General features: G+C 38.6%; 1 protein-coding gene across 1 annotated transcript in view; it reads right to left on the reverse strand.

Moving 5' to 3' along the window:
* LOC137562309 (protein kinase C-binding protein NELL2-like) overlaps positions 1–17,929 on the reverse strand; it is a 256,518-nt gene that overhangs the window by 168,091 nt on the left and 70,498 nt on the right. Inside the window, exon 7 of the mRNA XM_068273644.1 lies at positions 5,200–5,328. Coding sequence (XP_068129745.1) covers positions 5,200–5,328 — 129 coding nt within the window. The remainder of the gene's footprint in view (positions 1–5,199; positions 5,329–17,929) is intronic.

A 17,929-nucleotide genomic window follows, 5' to 3' on the forward strand; every position in this document is an offset into this window, starting at 1 on the left:
TAAATTTGCTTTTGCCAAATGATCTGGTTGGATTCTGGGTCAGCTATAGCACAGCACTGACTGCCTTTCAGAGCCCTACCTCTCAAGATGAGGGATAGTCTACAAACCTCACAAAGTAAACAATACAACCTTGCTCCAACTCAACGTCTAGCAACTAAAGCTGTGTGTGCTGTTATGGGAAAATCATTTGTCTATCTAGCTATCTACCTTTACATAACATATCAAATGTAGGCCAGGACAAGTTATCATTCTTTAGCTCATATGGCACATTATGCATCACGTGGGAGTTTGTCACAGCAAAAGGAGTCCCAGCTGCCCATGATGACTGGCTGAAGCTCTGGTAATGTCAGACTCCCTACCTCCTGGGGGTAAGTGGTGACAATGATAATCCCAGAGTCCATGTATGTATGTACCTATGTATGTGTCATCAGCTCGGATGCCCATAAAGAGTATAAACGTCAACTCAAGGTCTCCGGTAAAGAAAATGTAATGCTATTTCAGCCAAACTGTATAACAATAAACATTTAGCTTTAGCAGTCATTTGAAATGACATTACAAATTGTCTGCCATCATTAAGACACTATTTTGCATGCATGTGAGGAAATCTCATGAGAAAATTGTATGCGTTGCAATTTTCCCATTAAAGCTTTAGTTTGAGATGAAAACCCAATCGTTTCCTCTTTGCTGTTAATTAATTCAACAAACACGCTCAAGAAGAAATGACAAAGTGTGAATTAATCTTGCATCATTTACTTTCATAATGGGAAAACAGTATAACCATAAAGGACAACAATACATTTTTGCTTAATGAGTATATTGATAATGTGCAATTTCATCTGGATCCCATGAAACATTTCCATAAGAGTTTAGGAAATACCGTATTCTATTTGGCTGCAGTAATTAGTTATGAGCAAGCACAATGTAATGTATTCATAGATTAAAATACTAACACTTCAGCGTTTTTAACGCTTTAGGCAGTTTGAGTGTTTCTATGCATTCTATCCTGTCTTGTTGAATAATATAGCACAAAGCATTTGTTCATATTTATGTATATGTACCTTCTGGTTTCTACATGGCTCTTCCTTATGTAGTACACATTCAAAAAAAATGTGTAATGGGTACCCCAGAATGTACTACAAACAATTGTGTTTTTTCATTACGTACTATGGTATTTCCAAAAAGAGCTACTGTAAAGCGTATGAGATAAGTAGCCGCCGGTAGACTTGGGCACAGGATACAGCCGGTATGGCTGATCCTGCTGCTGCACAAGTTCCCGGCTGCGTTAAATACTATTCCCCTTCTAGGTCCACATGGATGGTGGGGAAGGATGTAATTCGGCTTCCAGCTATTGTTGGAAGCCGAATTACAGTGTTTAAATGTAACTTCAGCTCTGTCTTCTGACGGCGCCGAAGTTACACTCTGTGCGTCGCTATAACAGTAATTCCTATTAAGATCTATGGTGGCACCGGCTGCACTGAAATCTCCTGCGCTGTATTTCCTGTGTTGGACTGTAAAAGAGGTTCTCTTTCAGATATGAACCCAACCCCAGTTCTGCAAAATATTAAAGTATATTGTCAATTACATAATTTAATGGGGGGGGGGGGCGCGAAGTTAAAAAAAGGAAAAGTTAAAGGAAGCCTGAACTGAGAGGAAGATGGAGGCTGCCATCTTTATTGCCTTTCAACTACTGGGTACACACAATGCAATTTCCCGTCCAATCGACAGGTAATCTGACGGGAAGTTGCATTGTGTGTACATGTCCACAGTGTTTCCAATCGATTACAGGATTTATTTTCCTGTGATAACTTTGTAAAAATCGATCCCATTATCGAATGGGAGCAAATCAGAGATGACAGAAAAAAATCATCTGATTCTCACCAATCAGACGGGTAATAGCATCGTGAGTACCCAACAAAACAATACCAGTTGCCTGGTATCCTCCTAATCTCTTTGACTCCAGTAGAATTTGAATCACACACTTGGAACAAGTATGTGTCTAATCCAGTCAGACTTTAGTCAGAAACATAGGATCTTCAAGCTTGTTTAGGGTTTGTAGGTAAAACTTATAGAGGCAGAGGTTCAGCATGACAGCCAGGAATTTGAATTGTTAACGAGAAAATAAATATGTCAGCCTCCATATCCCTATCCCTGTGCTTTAAGCTCTCAAATGCTTCTATTCTCTTCTATTTAAAATAACCCTGAGGCTACAATTTACAGTCATGAAAAAGGGTCAATAAAATATTTCAGCTTCTAGTGAAAAGAAAACTAAGCATATGGGCGTATGTAGAGTCTTCTCACTGAGTGCTCCACTACTCTCCATAATGCAATACCTTAAAAGAAGCATACAATATTTTATACCTTCCATAATACTTACTTGAAACCCACAAAGATAGCCTTATCCGGTTATAGGGCACAGTACACAACTATGTTCAATTCATATACTATCTATAAACATTTAAAAGTTTGGGAATATGTAACTATAATCAGTAAATGGCTACAGATGAATAAATACACCAAATCCTTGTAAAAATGCCCATTTTACTTTGTTATATATTGCAATAAAGGAAATGTATAGTGAATTTATCTTCACTATTTATATGATTATTAGGTTTGATATCAAAATTGTCTTTTTGATCAAGAACATTTAATATATGGCAGAATATTGCTTCCATTCTCTAAGAACCCTCCCTGAGAATGTGACTGATAAATGTTATACTGACAATAGATTTATTTTTTTAATTCTACATAGTATTGACAGATCACATTCATAGTAAACAATAAGCACCCAATGGCATAAGACTTGGCTTCTGAAATGTGTGAGACTTGTTTATGACAACAGTAAAGGAAGGCACTTTTTTGGCTACAAAGATTGCTGGTAGAGTCATAAAGTTACAAAACCTGATATCAATTTGCAGTATTTAATCTATTCATGTATTCCTAAGAAAAGTAAAAAAAATGCATTTAAGGGAGGGGTTTTATTAAAATTTGTGTGCATTTTCCCGAAAGTGTAAAAACGCATTCGCTGCACATCTAATGAATGTCGATGGAGAAACGCACTTCTGCTAAAATTCCCACTTTCACATTTGCGTTTTTGCATATGTGAAAATAAACTTACTCCTTGCAGCATACTTTCACACATCACATGCATAGTTATATAGTTATTTGGGTCGAAAAAGACATACGTCCATAGAGTTCAACCAGCAAACAAAGTACAACCCCAGCCTGCTCCCTCACATATCCCTGTTGATCCAGAGGAAGGCGAAAAATCCTTACAAGGTATGGTCCAATTAGCCCCAAAAGGGAAAAAAATCCTTCCCGACTCCAGATGGCAATCAGATAAAATCCCTGGATCAACACCACTGGGCATTACCTAGTAAATATAGTCATGGATGTCTTTCAACGCAAAAAAAAAAACATCTAAGCCCCCTTTAAATGCAGATATAGAATTTGCCATAACTACTTCCTGTGGCAATGCATTCCAAATCTTAATCACTCTTACTGTAAAGAACCCTTTCCTAAATAAATGGCTAAAACGTTTTTCCTCCATGCGCAGATCATGTATTCTAATCCTTTGTGAAGGCCTAAGGACAAAAAGCTCAGCCGCCAAGCTTTTATATTGCGCTCTGATGTATTTATACATGTTAATTAGATCCCCTCTAAGGCGTCTTTTCTCTAGACTAAATAAGTTTATCTAACCTTTCTTGGTAAGTGAGACCTTCCAACCCTTGTATCAATTGTTGCTCGTCTCTGCACCTGCTCTAAAACCGCAATATCTTTCCTGTAATGTGGCGCCTAGAAGTGAATTCCATATTCCAGAAGTGGCCTTACTAGAGAGTTAAACAGGGGCAATATTATGCTAGCATCTCGAGTTTTTATTTCCCTTTTAATGCATCCCAAAATTGTATTAGCTTTAGCTGCAGCGGCTTGGCATTGAATACGATTATTTAACTTGTTGTCGATGAGTACTCCTAAGTCCTTCTCCAAGTTTGATGTCCCCATCTGTATCTCGTTTATTTTGTATGGTGCAAGACCATTGGTATGACCAAAATGCATGAATTTACATTTTTCAACATTGAGTTTCATCTGCCATTTATGTGCCCATATTGCCATCCTATCTAGATCCTGTTGCAATATGTCACTATCTTCCTGAGAGTTGATGATTCTGCACACTTTTGTATCATCTGCAAACATAGCAACATTACTTTCTACTAGGTCATTAATAAATTAATTGAAGAGCACTGGACCCAGTACAGACCCCTGTGGTACCCCACTGCTAACAGTCACCCATTTTGAGTATGATCCATTGACCACACTATCGCTCACTTTGTCATTATTTTTCATTAGCTACTTTAATAAAACATGCACAGAAAAATGTATACAGATGTGAATACGAATGTGAAAAAATGGACAGTTTTATGTAGTAAGCGTGAACCCAGCCAAATACTACTACATCTCATTAAAAAAAGATTCTCGTAGAGACACTTTATTCTATTTAATACAGCATTTCATAAACATGTGCCACATGAATATATTTTTTTGTATATTCTAATTAGCAGTGTATAACGTTGTTGAGACTTCAAAGTCTAAGTTCAAATTAGTAAAAAAAAAAAAAAAAAAAAAAAAAAAAAAAAAGTGCAGCCACAAGCTTACAAAACACAGAACAATATGACCATAAAACGTATTCTACAAGAGAGAGGAGAAGTGTTAGAGAGGGAGAGAGGAAGAGAAAGAGAGGGAGATGGAGGGGAAGAGCGAGAGGACAGAGGAGAGATAAAAATAGGGTGAGAGTGAAAGTGTAAGAGAGAAAGAGAAAAAGGAAGGGGGATAGACAGAGAAAGAGAGAAAGAGAGGGGGAGAGAGAGCGGGAGGGGGGGGGGGGGAGAAGAGAGAGAGAGAGAAGTGTGTGTGTGTGTGTGTGGGGGGGGGGGGGGTAGAGATCTCCCAACTGGAAAATAAAATGTTTTCAAGGATAGGTTACAAAAGGTGATACTGAGTACTACAACTTTTACAGCATTTTATTTAAAATTCTTGCAATTGGATGTTGTCTGACACCATAAAGAGATGTCTTTTTATGAATATTCAGCTAAATGTTGCATGTTGTTACAGGTCATGACTTTGTAAAAATGAATGGCAGATTAAACACTGTACTGGAACAAAATGTCAACCTTTTGTAAATGCATGTTAAAAAGATCGTCATACCAGGCATGTACATTTCTTACAGCCATCTGTCCAGGACTCCAGCTCTCTGTAGATGTTGCCCTTTACCGTGCAAGACCTCTCGCAGTAGCATTGATCTAACCTATTCATCCTTTGCTCAGCTCTTGACAGCTGCAAGAACATTTCAAGCAAGATATAAAAAAATAAAAACACTTAAGACACAAACAATATTTTTATAATTCCAAATTATACTAAAGTGTGCCATGACACAGCAAGTAAATGGCGAATTGTGTGTGATAAGAGATAGTAAAGCGGTAAACTTGTCTTTATACTAGTTATATTTACTATTCAAATTGATATTAATGCACATAAGAGTACTAATGCAATAAACATGAATCTAAACATGACTCTAGCCCATGGACTGACCTTTCAAAAGGCATTTTAAACGCCTTTTCACATACACTGTAGGTAGTATAAAACCAGGTTGCAGTTGTGCTGGTGGGAAAATGTGTCATTTCATACTAGGATCTGGGGCAAAGGATGACAGTGTGGAACAAGGTTTGTTGGGAAGATGCAGAAAAAAACCCCATCATAAATGTTATTAGACTGGTATATTAAAAAATGAGTCTCCAGACTGGTACAACGGAATGGATATGCTGGTTTATGCAACCACTCACTGGCAAAATATACCCGTATTTATTAAAATTATAGTAAATGTTGATTAGGCCAAATGATAATCAGTCCATGTGATCCGGACTTACAAGATTTACAGAATAACTTAAAGGGAACCTTAACTGAGAGGGATATGGATGTTTCCTTTTAAACAATACCAGTTGCTTGGCAGTCCTGCTGATCTGTTTGGTTGCAGCAGTGGCTAAATCACAGACCTAAAACAAGCATGCAGCTAATCCAGTCTGACTTCAGTCAGAGCACCTGATCTGCATGCTTGTTGATGGACTGTGGCTAAAAGTATTAGAGACACAGGATCAGCAGGAGAGGCAGGCAACTGGTATTATTTTAAAAGGAAAAATCCATATCCTTCTCAGTTTAGGCTCCCTTTAAGACAAGCATACTATGCCTCCTCTAGAGTCAGCATATCTTTTTCCGGTATATTGTTTAAAATGGTCACATTCCCCCCTTTATAAATACTGCAAATTATACTAAGCCATCAACATGAAGTGAAGAATGGAGACAGATGTATGCTTTGTGTGTATAAACTAGTTGTGCATCCTCAAATACATGTGCTGGAAATATTTTAAATAATATAATTACCCAGATACAAATAATAGATTTGGAAGGGTAAAAACATCTTAGAAAGGACAGAAGAGATCAAAACTATCAAGGACATTTTTTTCAAAGTATATTTAAATTAAAATATGTTTTTATATTATAACATATATTTTTTATGTCTTACTCTTAGATGAGTAAAATTTTAAATATTACAAATGAAAATGTGATATTTGTTAGCAGCTCTACTAGCTGGATGGACTGGATAGGCTTCAATTTACTGCTGTGTAGTAAAGACTACTTTACAGAAACTAATGTGGTATAATTATCAGTCACTACGTCTGGAGTCTTTGCTTTTGCAATATTAGAAATTTCCATACTCCACCAGTAATGTAATGAAATTAGTGAGAAATAATTGTATATTCCAAATAAAAAAAGTGTGTGTGTAAGTTTGTACCACAAATATGCTAAAAGAAATCAAGCATGCGCTTTAATGCAAACTCTAAATTAACTTTCTAGAAATCCGTAATCATGTGTCTGTATAAGTAAACATTCACAAATAATGCAATAACTAATGTACACAGTCTTGTTACGAGCTACCATGTATACATAATCATGCAGCCTAAACACTGAGAACACTCAGAGAAATATTCAATAAAGGGAATTTTTATTCTTAATTATGGAGATTTTTTATTTATGCAAGTAACAATTAGAACATTAAAGCTAGAAATTATATTAGTTAGTAAAGCACACAATTTTTTACCTACCTTTAAGCATCCTTTCATACATGTGCAGTGCAATTGGCATGCAACATAAGAGCCGTACCGCATAACACTATTGCATGCATTTTGTTCCCTGCGGCAGACTGCGCCGACAGGGAATTCTGTATGACTCTGCTCTCTGCTCAGTGACATACTTACTGGCAGACAGGATAATCCCCCATTCCGTGCATGCCCGCCGCACCACTTCTGTGGCAATCTATAAAGTTTGTTCATGGTGCCATTGACTCCCATGGAGTCATGCACCACTCGGTACCAAGCACACCACTCGCCTAATGTGCTGCAGCTCCTGTTGTGGGCCTACCACTTCCATCGCCTAACACCATGGATACAGTGGCCTGTCTCATAGAGATTAATGGCCACTGTGGCGGGGAAGCGGCAGGGGAGAGTATCACGATGCTCTTAGTGTGAAAGGGGTCTGAATTTACTGACTGACATTAATGATGGTTGAAACAAACAGAAGTTGATAAAGCCATTTCTACTCAACAAAATGCTCTTATAATTGTCCAGTAATCACACTATGTAAATATTTGAGTTGAAATTAAAATGTATTTAAAAGTAGGGTTAACAACTATAAATTTCAAACAAGCAAAGTTGAAATACAAGGATAATAATATGTACTAGTTATGAATAGCTTAGTCCTGTGCTATACTTCTCACTCTCTGTTCGACTCCTGCCATAAGGCTGGTAGTGGTGCACCATGAAAATAACTGGATACTTTGTCCAGCATTTGAGGCCCCACCTTCTAAATGCCAGACTATGTCACACACCACTGTACCAGGTGTTCATAGGACACTCAGAGTACAGTAACCAGTCCAACAATGAAAAGAAGGTACCTTAATCATATTATGCATGGCAATTTTTGACTTGTTTGTTTTCTTGCAGATGTAATGATTAGGGATGAGCGCACAGATTTTTACATAATTCCAAATTTCACAATTTGAATCTGGAAGTTTGAATTCAGACTTCGCAAAATTCTGAAACAATATCACTTATAATGTTTTACATTTTTGCTTAGCATATTTGCTTTTTTGCTTGGTATTTTCACATTCATGTCCCTTGAGTATGCTCAGCAGACATTTTTTGCTCCAATTTCCACATTCCTCCTCCTCTGATGGCGCCATAGCCCAATTTGAGCCTTGGCTTCTTTCAGTTTTCTGCCCCATCTATCTCTGTCTATTGCTGCCTGTTTCCAGTTGCATATATTAAGCAGTTCTTTAGCATTTTTGTCAACTTCATCTGCCCATCTCTTTCTAGGTCTTCCAGTTGGTCTTCGTCCATCCATGCTTCTTGTAAAGATTATTTTTGGGATCCTATGGTCATCCATTCTAACCACATGTCCTGCCCATCTATACCATTTAATCCTAATGTAGTCTGATAGTGGGAGATCTTTGTATAGTTTATATAGCTCATTGTTGTATTTAATTCTCCATATACAATTCTCATGGGTGGCCATAGACTTAGCGTAATATCTTCCTTTCAAAAGCATCCATTTTGTTTGCTAGGTTTTGGGTAAGTATCCATTTTTCACACCCGTAGGCAAGTATAGCCCTGACTATGGTCTTGTATACCTGGATTTTGTTGTTCCTTTGGATATCTCTTGAGTGAAAGATGTGTGTCCATGAGAGAAAAATGTGTGATAGAGCAAAGTATGCTCTGTCGGCTTGAGTTATTCTTCCATGGATTTCTGCTGTTTCACTTCTATCTAGGTTGACTCCAAGATATTTAAAATGTTTTACAGATTCTAGATTATCGTCACCTATTATGTTCTGTGATGGTCCTCACTTTTTTGATAGTCTTAGAAATTTTGTTTCATCAGTGTTTATTACCAGGCCCACCTTCTTGGCCTGATTGTTTAGATCGATATAGGTTTCTCTTACCGTTGCCATTGTTCTGCCCATTATGTTGACATCATCTGCATAAGCTATTATCTGTACAGATTTATTTGTTCGAATATTTGTTGGACCGATTGTCATTTTTCTGATGATGTATTCTAGAACCACATTAAACAGTGTCGGGGCCAGCCCATCTCCTTGTTTTAGGCCTTGCATGATTTTGAAAGGGTCCGTCAGTTGGTTTTGTATCCGTATGTATGCTTGTGTGTCCTTCATTGTGATTTATATTAATTTTATAAGTTTATTGGGAATGCCAAACTCCCTTAATTCATATAATTATTGGCTTTTGATAGTGTCATATGCCTGCCAAAAATCTACAAAAAAATTGATAAATATCAATATCATATTCCCATGCTTTCCGAAGAAGCTCTTTGACACTAAAAAGATGGTCTATTGTGGACCTACTTGGTCTAAATCCAGCCTGGTATTCTCTGATGATTCTTTCTGTTTTCTCCAGTAGTCTTTGGTTTAAGATATATGTAAATATTTTATAAGCTATGCATAAGAGAGATAGCCCCCGAAATTTTTTAAACTGTAAGAAATGGATCATATGTCCAGTTTACAAAGAGGGAGACAAATTACAGTCTTCTGGCATAATCTCGTCTGTAAGCAAGAGGAGGGGGGAAGAGATGGTACTAGATACTAGATGGTATGTGACCTCTTTTAGCTACATTTTTTGAGTGCGGTGGTGCGGTAATCTCGCCTGTCCACACCTTAACTATCAACTCAAAGAGATAGGTTTTCATTCCGGCACCTCCTTGTTTATAAAGCTCAGATGGAATATTGTCAAAACCAGGTGCTTTGTTATTTTTCAGTGCCTTAATAGCGTGGTCAATTTCTTCCAACAATGGTGGTTCTATTGTGGGATTATCATGTAAATCTTCTTGGTTCTCCTCCTGCAGTGATTGGATTTAAGGGATTAAAATCAGTGATTTCGATGCTCCTAGAAATTCTTGGCAATAGTTCTTCCATATCTGTTTAATATTTTCTACTTCACTGATGATTTGGCCGTCCATTCCTCTGCAAAGGTTTGTGCGTGGTTTAAACCCCTAACCCCCCCCCCCCCCCCCCCTAGTCCTTTCAGAAATGTATATGCTTCTCTAACTTCATGTTTTTGAAAATGTTCTACTACATTTCCACATTAAATGGCAGAAAACATCTACTAAGCATGCTCAAGGGGCGTGGATGTGAAAATTCTAAGCAAAAACATAAAAATGTAAGCCAAAATTAATAAGTAAATCATAACCTATTTGAACATGTATTTGCAATAACGAACAACTTCACGTTTTCACAATGCAAACTTGAAATGTTACAAAATCTGTAAATTGTATTTATTTGGCGTGCTGTGTGAAAATTTCAGAATTTCAGCAAATTGGGAATTTGGCAATTCTGACCATTCCATGTAATGGTCATTGATGGGAGATTAGTTTTGCAGTACAAGATTAATAATGTAAGTAATATGCTCTAGGGACACTTCAGACTGGTGTTTAAAGTATATACAGCAGGATAAGTTATATAGAAATACTGAGCATATAGGAGTATCAGTATGAATGACTGTACTGCATGGTGTACAATTGCTTTTGATCTTGGTTTCCTATCTGTTACATTTTAAAATCATAGATTTAACGCTAATAATAGTTTAGCAATAAGTATTTATCATAGCAAAGCATCTTTTATTTAAGTTATGGAAGTATAGGGATTATGATTTGACAAACCTACAGAAGAATGATATATAGCCCATGTTAGTCTTCAGGGCATTAGGTAAATGAAATTCTGCATGCACGGTAAGATAAGTGTAGTGTCTGGCATTCTGCATAGGCACCCAGTCCCCTGACTGTTTCCCTCAATGATGCATCACCCATAAGGAGAAGACCACAAACTACAAAAATAATGAGTAATCCATCACAATAGGTGCAAAGAAAAGTAGAGCATTTATACAAAATAACTAATAAAAATTCAACAGCTAAATAAAACAATAAGATCCACTTTTACTACAGTTTTCTTTTAAATTGCCTTGGCAATCATCTCCACTATACCAATTGTATAGGAATTTGAGAACACAGGGATTTCCTTCTTCCTGTCCTTTATGCCACCCTTTCTGCTCCCCAGATTACTGCTTCATAGAACAGCATAAAGTATATTCATATACAGAATATTATAATATGCCAGTTAAGCAGCAATAAAAAGAGGATGTATCCATGTGTGTTGTAGATCACAAACATCATTTATATCTTTGCATTAGTTTTCTACAACACACATTTTCAAAAGGATCATTAGAGGCAGGACTTAGCGGTGTGCACAAAAGTATATATATATATATATATATATATATATATATATATATATATATATATATATATATATATATATATATATATATATATATATATATATACCATCAATACATAAAACTAAAGCAGGTAATCAGTCCCATCCTAGGGAAAACTGGTGCACCCTGAACACACCAATGGTGTAAATCTATGATTATGACAGACATACATACAGATCTCTACAGTGGAGTTCTGTCTACAAAAACAAAACTAATGGTAGACTGATGCCCTTGATTAAAGAAAGCTTGAAAAAAAAAATAAGCAAGAAAATATAAAAAATAAAGGCAGCCTGCAGCTCTTACACAGGACTAAGTGTCAATACAAAACTAGGACTATATTTATGGCTGAAGCCAAGTTTTCAAGTCCATGTGCACAAGTTGATTGTGTACCCCACATTGCACAGCCCCCACCCCTACTCTCACCTCAGAAGGTCTTCATAGTCATATGATCCTACCATCTGCGCAGTCCATGGAGACAAAGAAACTCCTAGCTGCTAGTGCTGTCCCAACTCCTCCCACCATAAACCACCTATGTCTCATCCTAAGAACCATCATGTCTCTCCCACATCGTTGCATGCCCTACCCACACTTATGAATTACCACCTATAAAACCACACCTCCACTGCTAGATATCCTAGGAGGTGAGGTCCAAAACTATAGAATCCCTTACTTTTTCCAATACATGGCATGCTTAGGTCTCGGATATTATGGCAGTGTGCCTCAAGGAGCAGATGGAGACATATGGACATAAGCCCTAGCATAACAGCACTGCTGGAACTTCAAAGGGCCGGATAGTACTATAACTACTTGGGCGAAAGAAGGGATGGGTGAAAATGAAAAAATATATACATAAAATTGAATAACTCACCTTCCAATGAAAAAAATAGTCCATTCGAGTTAACCTATAAGTTCAAGGCATACATTGTAACCTTGCTAAGTCTGACTACACCAGTAGTGAGCCGAAATTTCACATTGAAATTCGCAATTACGCATTGTAATCGTAATGCGAAATTTCAGAGAAAATTGTAATTAATTTCGTATGTAATAGTAGTAATTTTAAGTTTTGCGTAATTCTTTGCGTAATTTTTGCCGACTTTAGAAGTTAATAGCAAAGCCCCCATACAAGCTATTGCTACCAAAATTTCTACAGATGTTAAGCAGAATAGTGGGTATCAGTCAAAAAATAATTTTTCAAAAAGACCTTGTAGTTTTTGAGAAACTCGATTTTAAAAATGCAAAGAAAAATGGCTTTAAACTTATTTTCCTAAGGATAAAAAACATTTTTTACTTGCATATTTAAAATAGAGTTTCTCAAAAACGATAATGTCTTTTTGCAAAATTCTTTTTTTTAACTTGTACCCACTATTCTCCTTAACATATGTAGCAATGTATTGGGGCTTTGCTATTTACTGCTAAAGTCGGCTAGAAATTACGTGACATTTCGCGAAATTTTATGCAAAATTAGAAAAATAGCTACGCGAAATCAATTGAATATGAAAAACAATTACGTATAAGCCTAATTGCGAAAATTACGTGAAATTTAGCGAAATCGTAATTTGTTGATTACGATCATCACTGGACTTCACAATGGAGTTACTTCTGGAGGCAAGAAGTATAGATGTTAGATAAGATAAAATGCTCCAGCCCAGGCAATGCCTACATTATTAAGCACTTGTTCTCGGATGTCAATATTCCTTAATAAGACACAAAGCAGTGTGCAAAATGTGTGGCTCAGGACTACTAATCAACCATCATCTAAAGCTGCGTGCTCGCCACTCGACGGGTCCTGCGACATCCCCTGGCTAACAATGCCTCCTGTTGGCTAGTTAAGTGAGAGGTCACGCCACGTACACGGTGGCACAAGCGAGACTTCCAGTGATAGAGGTACTTTGCATGGTGTCATCGAGGATCTTAAAGGACACATCCGAGAACATTGAAAATAAAAAAAAATCCACCTACCTGGGGCTTCCTCCCGCCCCTGACAGCCGTCCTGTGCCCTTGCCGCTGGTGACCCAGGGTCCCCTCAGGCACAGGATATCCACTGCGCCTGAGCTAGCGGCTCTCAGTCCCACTGATGTCATCCGGACTGTATTACACAGGGGCAGTAGTTCTGTGACTGCGCTATACAGTCCAGATTACGTCAGCGCGACCAGTGAGCCACACGCTGGAGCGCAGGGGAAGCCGACCCAGAAGCCAACCTGGTGAGGTCGGCATCTCCACCAGAGGGGATTGGAGCCACCAGAGCTGTGGCGAGGGCACAGGATGGATGTAGGGGGCTGGAGGAAGCCCCAGGTAAGTGGATGTTTTATTATTTCATTGCTCGGACCTTCCCATTAAAGATCTGATCCGCTGTTTTGGTCTTTAGTCATTGCACAACGCTACGCAACGTCCGCAATCGTGCTTCTGGGTCCACCTGGCGACGTTGTGTAAGAATCGCAAGTCATCCAGAAAATAATCTGGAAAATTGCCAGGTGGGTACATAGCTTTATACTGCAGTGACAGCTGTAATGGAGTGAACCAGTTTTAGTAGTAAACAGTTATTACAGTAGATGGCACAAAAACATTTTTTATTAAAGTTTCTAATAAAATACTAGTAAAAAGGCCCGCCTATTAAAAAATGGGTGCTATATCACAGCTGCTACCCCCCCCCCCCCCGCAATGCACGCACATACGCGTCCCGCTTGCTCGTTCCCCACCACTGTCTGAAGTATATGCACACAGGGAGCAGCTTTCTTGGCAGTTGGAAAAAGCTGTTATTTCCCACAATGCAATGAGAACCTCTGTGAACCACACACAGCAAACTGTCAGATCCGGCCCTGTGTCCTAACTGCCCTGGCTGCGCACATGCTCAGTACAAAAAGCCAGGGACACACAACCATTCAGTTGATGATGCAGGGACACTTGCATTTTATTGTATAACTAGTGGACCTAAGCCCGTTTAAAAACAGGCTAGGTCTTCATTTCGCATGCGCCCACCGCGCACGCACCCGAGCAGCGCGCCCCCCGCCCGAGCATGCCCGCCATCCTCCCCTTGGCTGTGTGTCTCACGTCACTCCCCCTCACTGTCTCTGCATCCTGCAGATGCGCAGAGCGCAGATGGGACACTCGCTGGGACACGGGACACAGAGACAGTAAGGTTTTATTATATAGGATATGCCTGTTTTGGATGCTCCAACATCATATCTTATCAAATGTTTTTAACACTGGAGACTGTAAGGCTGTCTGACATTAAAATTTCTCTGTGTGGCCCTTGGGAGCTGTCATCCCCATTCCCTTCAGAGAAGCAATAATGCATTGCACTGTGCCAGGACATTTCCTTACACTGCAGCACACTAGAAAAAAAAACCTGCAGGAGCATTTGTTAGTGATATATTGAGCACATATGATATATGTCAAAACCTTCAGGTATAATAGCTATATTGGTCTGTGGAAGAGGATATTCTGTTTAATAACCTGAACCTCCTGCTAGGAGAAAACGTCTCTTCCTGGTTGTCGGCTTTTTCTGCATAGGTCAGCACTGTATAAGAAGAATTCTACCTTGGCTGTATATAAAAATATTTTGTGATCTGTATTAAAGGGAATGAATGCATAAGAACAACTGAAAACAATTTCATCTTAGTTTCATTTGTTTTAATAAATTGTAATTCTGTTAAACTCAATTACTAGAGTGTTTTTTTCCCTGTGTCTCAGATTACTGACCTTTTTTCACTTTCCCTATACACTAATAAAATGGACTTAACAAGTCTTATTGATGTACTAAAGACCATCCAAACCCTATATTTTCTGAAAGCTGAAAATCTATGGAGTTAGAACATTTGGGATTTAATATGATTCAGCAAATGTGATTAAGAAAAAAAAAATCAGTACAATTATTATTAGTTTCTCTAAACAGAATATAGTCCCTAAAATTAAAATAGGCAGAGGTTGGGCTTTAGGGCTATTTTTAGACACAAGCAAAGAAGGCAGTTGCCCAGGGCACATCCTGCTTGATGGTATATAGGGAACTATGCTGTGTACACTTTTAACGGAATTATAATAAATTAAATAATAGTGGATTCTTACATAATAGATAGATCTATATTGTAAGTTGAAAGCATAAAACACGAGACATGACATAGAAGCTAACAGTCAAGTCAATAACTTATTTATCTTAAAGGACAACAGAGGTGACGTGACATGATGAGATAAACAAGCACACAAATAACTAGTCTGTGTTCCTTTTTTTCTTTCTCTGCCTGAAAGAGCATCAGGTATGCAAGTGACAGTTTGTCTGGGCCGGGACCAGGTTGGACTGAGTTAGACTATAGCATAACTGTCACTGATAAGCAATTATAGCCATACAACTTTTTCCTGTCAGTAAATGGCTTCTGAGAGCAGGAAAGAGATAAAAAGGGTCAATAATTCATAGATTTGAGCTCTGGCATACTTCAATGAAGGTGTCATTAAGCAAATGTAACAGTAACAACTAGATTTAAATATAAAATAAAACTGATATCTAAAAAAAATGTCATTTTAGGAGAAGGCGAATAGATACAATTGTTTTCTCATCAGTTTATTTTCATCTCATATGTCCTTTAAATGGGCACCCCAGTTTGTATTATAATAGTGACCAGAACAGCATAACACTGGCATAACAGATGCCACTATCTTTCATTCTTTGGACTCTATTCAGAGGAGTTTTAAAATGAACCTGAGGTGTGAAACCTATGGAAGCTACCATCTCTATTTCCTTTTAAACAATACTAGTTTCCTGGCAGTCCTGCTGCTCTTTCTGGTCAATAGGGTCTAAATCACCAGGGCCGGGCCGAGGCATAGGCTGGAGAGGCTCCAGCCTCAGGGCGCAGTGTAGGAGGGGGCGCAGAATTCATTCAGCTGTCATTCCTAATTGTGTTTGAAGCAGAAAGAAATAAGAAAAGGGGATAACAGGGCAGTGACTGCAAGCCACATAACTAGATATTAAGGTGTTGGGGAGGTTGTGGGCCCTGTGGCGCCTCTTAGTCTAATAGCAATCAGTGTGTGACGGCTGGGGTGGCAGGGATGTAGGGGCGCACTTTGGTGTCTCAGCCTTGGGTGCTGGAGGACCTTGTCCCAGCTCTGTAAATCACACACGTGAAACAAGCATGCAGCTAATCTTGTCAGATTTGTCATAGACATCTGATCTGCATGCTTATTTAAGGTCTATGGATTAAAGTATTAAGGCCCATACACACGTCCGTTTTTTGCGAACAACGGGTCGTTTGAACCACCCGTCGTTCGCCCGCTAAATCGGGCGTGTGTACAGACTGTCGTTCGCCGGGCGGATCACTCAAACTCACTCTTATCACGCGAACAACAGTCTGTACACACGCCCAATTTAGCGGGCGAACGACTGAACGACGGGTCGTTCAAACGACCAGTCGTTCGCAAAAAACGGATGTGTGTATGGGCCTTTAGAGGCAGAAGATTAGCAAGACAGCCAGACAATGGCCTCAATTCACTAAGATCATGCTGGAGATAATAAGGCAAGAGAAAAAAAACTTACCTCCACACAGTGAGAGAGTTATCTTATCTCTTCATTCCTTAAGTTACCTTCTCTGCAGTTAATTTACCTACTCTGTAGTTAATTTACCTCCTCTGTAGTTAATTTCACACGCAGTTAATTAACAGCCTGTCTTTAACTCTGGAGTTATTTTAAGGATTGGAGAGTTAACTTAAAGACAGAAGAGTTAACTTTAGGCTTGCCTGAGGTAAAATGTTTCCTAAATACTACATGCCTTATCACCATGGTAACCACTCTAGAAGAGTTATTAAAGACAGGAGATAAGCTTAGTGAATTGAGGCCAATGTGCATTATTTAAAAGGAAATAAACATGTCAGCCTTCATATCTCTCTCACCTTGTGTTCCCTTTAATGTACAGTAGTGTATGATCACTATATTCTCAAGATAGTTATGTTTTCTAGAGCCAGGATTGCTTTAGCAATACTTTAATAACCATGCAACTTTGTTTACGATTGCTTCTATGATACAATGTTTCCAATAGCAATGAAACAGAGTATTCATATAACTGCTTCAATTAAACTAGGGAACATAAAGTTCCAAAATAAAAGTGCAGAGCCCTTAAGTCTTTAATAAAGATGGTGGGTGGGTGGCATAGGGAAACGCAGGGGGAGGATTACAGCTGCCCAGAATCCCCCCTCAGACCAGGGCCGGTGCAGTGTCTGGGGACAGGCACAAGTTGAGAAACCAGGATATATCTGAGGGCATCCTGCAGCTTACAGCACTGCCCCCTTTCTTTCCCAGCCACAAATGACTTTGGATGTAGCAGCAGTGTGTGTAAAGAGCATGGAGCAGCTCTGGGGAACTTAACAGAATCAGGTAGGAGCACAGCCCTGTGCCCTGCTGTGCAAATTCTTCACTTTCCCCTTCATTAGCAATGTCAACTGTCCTCATTATTATCTGTATCCACACTGCTCCTGATCAATCCCGTTGTTGATCGGGAGCAGATCGGACATTTAGGAAATAATTGTCAGATCCTGTCAGTCGGACAGGAAATTTTATTATG

Source organism: Hyperolius riggenbachi, chromosome 3 (genome assembly GCF_040937935.1).
Source record: "Hyperolius riggenbachi isolate aHypRig1 chromosome 3, aHypRig1.pri, whole genome shotgun sequence".
Classification (NCBI taxonomy): domain Eukaryota; kingdom Metazoa; phylum Chordata; class Amphibia; order Anura; family Hyperoliidae; genus Hyperolius; species Hyperolius riggenbachi.